Source organism: Hyalella azteca, unplaced genomic scaffold (assembly GCF_000764305.2).
Source record: "Hyalella azteca isolate HAZT.00-mixed unplaced genomic scaffold, Hazt_2.0.2 contig8262, whole genome shotgun sequence".
Taxonomy (NCBI): domain Eukaryota; kingdom Metazoa; phylum Arthropoda; class Malacostraca; order Amphipoda; family Hyalellidae; genus Hyalella; species Hyalella azteca.
The window spans coordinates 1-4,781 of NW_025938360.1; the positions used below are offsets into that span (position 1 = coordinate 1).

The 4,781-nt window shown below is 48.6% G+C and overlaps 1 protein-coding gene and 1 long non-coding RNA gene across 2 annotated transcripts in view; both read left to right on the forward strand.

Moving 5' to 3' along the window:
• Positions 1–627: 627 nt before the first annotated feature.
• LOC125178244 lies at positions 628–2,073 on the forward strand. Its single transcript, XR_007156834.1, has 3 exons — positions 628–735; positions 1,778–1,835; positions 2,051–2,073. It is a non-coding gene; the product is annotated as an uncharacterized LOC125178244 (long non-coding RNA).
• A 151-nt stretch (positions 2,074–2,224) lies between these two features.
• LOC108673274 overlaps positions 2,225–4,781 on the forward strand; it is a gene marked incomplete in the record, with an annotated part of 4,222 nt that continues 1,665 nt past the window's right edge. The window contains 2 exon segments of the mRNA XM_018161075.1: positions 2,225–3,122; positions 3,213–4,028. Of these exon segments, the coding sequence (XP_018016564.1) occupies positions 2,225–3,122; positions 3,213–4,028 (1,714 nt within the window).

The window sequence follows — 4,781 nt, forward strand, 5'->3', positions numbered from 1 at the left end:
CCTTGTGAATCAAGTCACGAAAAGTTCAAGAATCGGCAACAGGCCATGGGCCTATTTCTTCAGCGTCGACGGCTAATGAACTTACGATCTCTTAACTTTTTTTGAAAGTATGGCCCCAGAGTCTTTAGTCCTGCAAGGCGCGAGTAGGGGAAACGCGTTAGCTACGGAGTACGGAGAACAATAAGTCACGTAATACAAGATGCGAGTAGGAGAGAACAATAGGTCACGTAGTACAAGGTGCGAGTAGGAGAGAATACGTCATGGAGGAATGATTTTATGGCGATAAGTTTATTCACTCTAATTATTCCAGCGTGATCTGGAAGACCTTCTATAGGTTGTTCGCATCGCTAGAGGTTCTCAACCGCTTCGTCATCTTGAATCTTATCCGCTGGAATTCAAGAGATGCTTCTAACGCCTAATCATGAAATATATTTAAATAAATCTATGTGAGGAATATGAATTTGTTCTATCGAGAGTTAGCATCGTTACGTAAAGGAATAATGTATCAGAAGCCGATATTGATGAGCTGGAGTACGAACAAAGCTATACAGACGCACTAGTTGCCGGCGCGCCGCCGTCGTGACGTCACGAGACGGGGCCTTGTCTGCGGTTGCCCTCAGTGCGCCGCTAGCTGTGATTGTGTGTGCATCTTCCTTAATTTTTTCACCGTAAGTGCTTTGACAGCGACCATGTCGAGGCCTTCTTCATGCCGGCGTCCATCAGCGTTCCCAGCAGGTCAGTTCAGTGGTTTGTTCAAGTGGATCTTCAATAAACTAGGGTGATAATATCTTCATTACTTTAATTAAGCTATATTTTCCTAGCATTGGAATTTGGAAGGAACGGTAATTGTAAAGTATTGTTAGGAGTCAACGTCATTGAGTTGTGATGAACAAGTGGTTCACCGTAGTCCGTGCAGAGCCGAAATTGTAGGACGTTTGGACTGGTGGCGGCTCAAAAATCGCGCATTATTATTGGATTTTGAAAGGTTAAATTTGGGATTAGCAGCTCCAATGCCAGTATCAAGTTTTCGAAACGAGAATAAATTCGGGCATTTCGAGAGAACGTACATTGCTGTGCCGGTGCCGGAAACTAGATTTATTCCACACCTGTAATGCGCTGAGCGAGGAGCCAGGCCAGCTGTTATCGAGTTATGCCTTTCCTGCCAGAATCTTTGGTAATTATCGAAGTAAATTTTTTCAAGCTGTCGCATAGTGAAATTGTTAACCTTAGTGGACACGTTGCGTGTGTTGAATGTTTTGTAAAGTCTTGACCATTCCTGAACTCTTAGTTTCGCCCCGCCCAGAGACTGTAATACTTCAAGCCTTTTAATAAAAATTGCCTCAACATTTGTAGAATTGTATTTCAAATTTTTAAATTTTAGGAATCTAAACTAACTTGATTACACCTATCGCCTGATTTATTGTCTGTAATTGCTGCGTCTATCTAGAGAAGCCGACGTTGATTGGCTGACGAAGTATAAATAGAGCGGCCCCTGAAGCTTAAACGAAACGTTTAGTTTACAATTTATTTAATAATATTTACTGTAATTACTAATATATTTATTATTCGGTACTTTATTTAGTAATTTAGTTACTGTATAGACTCGTGCCTGTAGTGGCAGCCACTAACTGCCTTGCTCGCCGGCCTCGTGTAAAATGTTACTGGTTCCTTACGTGACCACTAGTGCGGTGAATAGTGGCGGCTGGAATTGAAATGTTGTACTGATCTCAAGTTCGCAACCACTGACACATGCTGCTGACACTTGCTCCCTCTACAGCCCGCGGGGTGTCAGCGCTGCTGCTGCTGCAGGCGCTGCTGGCGTCAGCGGACCACGGGTGAGGACTAGGACCCAAAGCTGATGTTATATTCTATGAAATTTGCTGCTCATGTCAAATTATATGACGAAATTTAATTGATTAAATAATAAACAAGAATAGATGTCAAAAATAATGATTAATATTAAATACATGATAATAAATATTCAATAAATAATAATTAATTTAAAGCATTATGACAAAAATGATGCATGAATGTTTTTTTTATTCCGCAGCCACGACCACGCGTCTGGACATGTGAGTGAGATGGACTCGGGGTTGTACGGGGTTAACATGTCCCGGGACTCGGGGTTGTACGGGGTTAACATGTCCCGGGACTCGGGGTTGTACGGGGTTAACATGTTTCGGGACTCGGGGTTGTACGGGGTTAACATGTCCCGGGACTCNTGATGCCTGCCTTCGGTGGCATGATGCCTGCCTTCGGTGGCATGATGCCTGCCTTCGGTGGCATGATGCCTGCCTTCGGTGGCATGATGCCTGCCTTCGGTGGCATGATGCCTGCCTTCGGTGGCATGATGCCTGCCTTCGGTGGCATGATGCCTGCCTTCGGTGGCATGATGCCTGCCTTCGGTGGCATGATGCCTGCCTTCGGTGGCATGATGCCTGCCTTCGGTGGCATGATGCCTGCCTTCGGTGGCATGATGCCTGCCTTCGGTGGCATGATGCCTGCCTTCGGTGGCATGATGCCTGCCTTCGGTGGCATGATGCCTGCCTTCGGTGGCATGATGCCTGCCTTCGGTGGCATGATGCCTGCCTTCGGTGGCATGATGCCTGCCTTCGGTGGCATGATGCCTGCCTTCGGTGGCATGATGCCTGCCTTCGGTGGCATGATGCCTGCCTTCGGTGGCATGATGCCTGCCTTCGGTGGCATGATGCCTGCCTTCGGTGGCATGATGCCTGCCTTCGGTGGCATGATGCCTGCCTTCGGTGGCATGATGCCTGCCTTCGGTGGCATGATGCCTGCCTTCGGTGGCATGATGCCTGCCTTCGGTGGCATGATGCCTGCCTTCGGTGGCATGATGCCTGCCTTCGGTGGCATGATGCCTGCCTTCGGTGGCATGATGCCTGCCTTCGGTGGCATGATGCCTGCCTTCGGTGGCATGATGCCTGCCTTCGGTGGCATGATGCCTGCCTTCGGTGGCATGATGCCTGCCTTCGGTGGCATGATGCCTGCCTTCGGTGGCATGATGCCTGCCTTCGGTGGCATGATGACTGCCTTCGGTGGCATGATGCCTGCCTTCGGTGGCATGATGCCTGCCTTCGGTGGCATGATGCCTGCCTTCAGTGGCATGACTGCGTGCAGTGGCCACTGTCATGTCTGTGGCCACTTCCATCGCTAAACTTCACGTCGCCCCCACAATAACCTCGGTCTCCCAGGAGTGTCTGACGCTGACGATGAGTTCGCCTTCGCCGACGGCCGGGCGGTCCTGGAGCGGGAGTTCGGAGATGAAGACTTGCGTGCTTTGTTCCTTGACGACGAAGAGTTGACGTTACCCAGCCACGCCCCTAGCCCTCCTAACGCAAACGTGAAAAATTCATCGTCTGGGAACGTCAATATAACGGCAGAAAGTGGGCAGCCTAAGCCAGCCGATCAGACTGGCAGAATTTTCAACCGACCTCAGGAATCGTTCAGGGATCCTCGGGAATCCCATGTGCTTTCCCCACCAGCCCCACCGTCCGCCAGGATCGTCAACCGCCCCCAGGAATCGTACTCAGATCCCTTGGCTTCTGATGTGCCTCCACCACCATTTCCACCTTCTGCCAGGATCGTCAACCGCCCCCAAGAATCCTTCTCGGATGCCCTGGCATCCGATGTACTTCCACCACCATTTCCACCGTCCGCCAGGATTGTCAACCACCCCCATCAATCGTACTCTGATCCCCTGGCATCTGATGTGCCTCCACCGCCAGCCCCACCGTCCGTTAGGATCATCAACCGACCTCAGGAATCGCACTTCGACCTCATTGCGTCTCATGAACCTCATTCTCAACCAAGCGGGCGAAATACCGAGGCCTTGGTAGATATCCTCTTGCAACACTCCCCTCATCCCAAGTACAAGCTCTCTCATGGCGTCCAACTTATTGCTGATCACCATCCTGCCAACCACCATTACCATCAACCTGCCTCGAAATATGGTCCCCCTTCAATGGAGTACGGTGCACCACCCATCACGGCAGTCGACAGTCATTATGGTGAGTAGATAGTAGATTAGATTTTGCTCAACTTTTCAAATTTTCTCGATCACAGGAAAAAATTTTCAACATTACTAAAGTTTCAGCTAGCTGAGGGAAGAACTAAAATTGCCGATTGACTAAAGAACGTGGCGTGTAATAAAACTTGAAACGAAAACGTTTTATCGAGAACGGATTATGCCGGAGGCCATCTTAGCCCAACCAAACATTTTAGTTCATATTTTCATCGGCAACGCATATGGGTATTTGCGAATGAAGTAGTTAATGCAACAACACCGTACGTAACTTCCAATCCTCTGCTCGAGCATTTTTTCTTATAAGCTGTAATTCTGCCTCCGGCCTCGCCTATACGTACTGAAGTTCATTCGACTAGCCTCCCAAAAATAATCCGACCTAACCTAACCTAACCTCACTGGCTGCGGCAAGATGCATAACCCTTTACATTAATCTGCGGAGACGTTACCGGTCGTCATTGCTATTTTTTCGTTAAGGCTCGGCAACTAAAGTTAACCTTAGTAAATAAAAGGTTGAATCGATCTTGCATCTTGCTGCTGATCATCCTTGTGCCTTTGCTCAATTCTTTCCCTAAACAACCCGAAAATCTAGGGTTGAATTTGCCGTTCCTGGTGTTGAAATTGCCATTCCTGGTGTTGAATTTGCCGTTCCTGGTGTTGAAATTGCCTTTCCTGGTGTTGAAATTGCCGTTCCTGGTGTTGAATTTGCCGTTCCTGGTGTTGAAATTGCCGTTCCTGG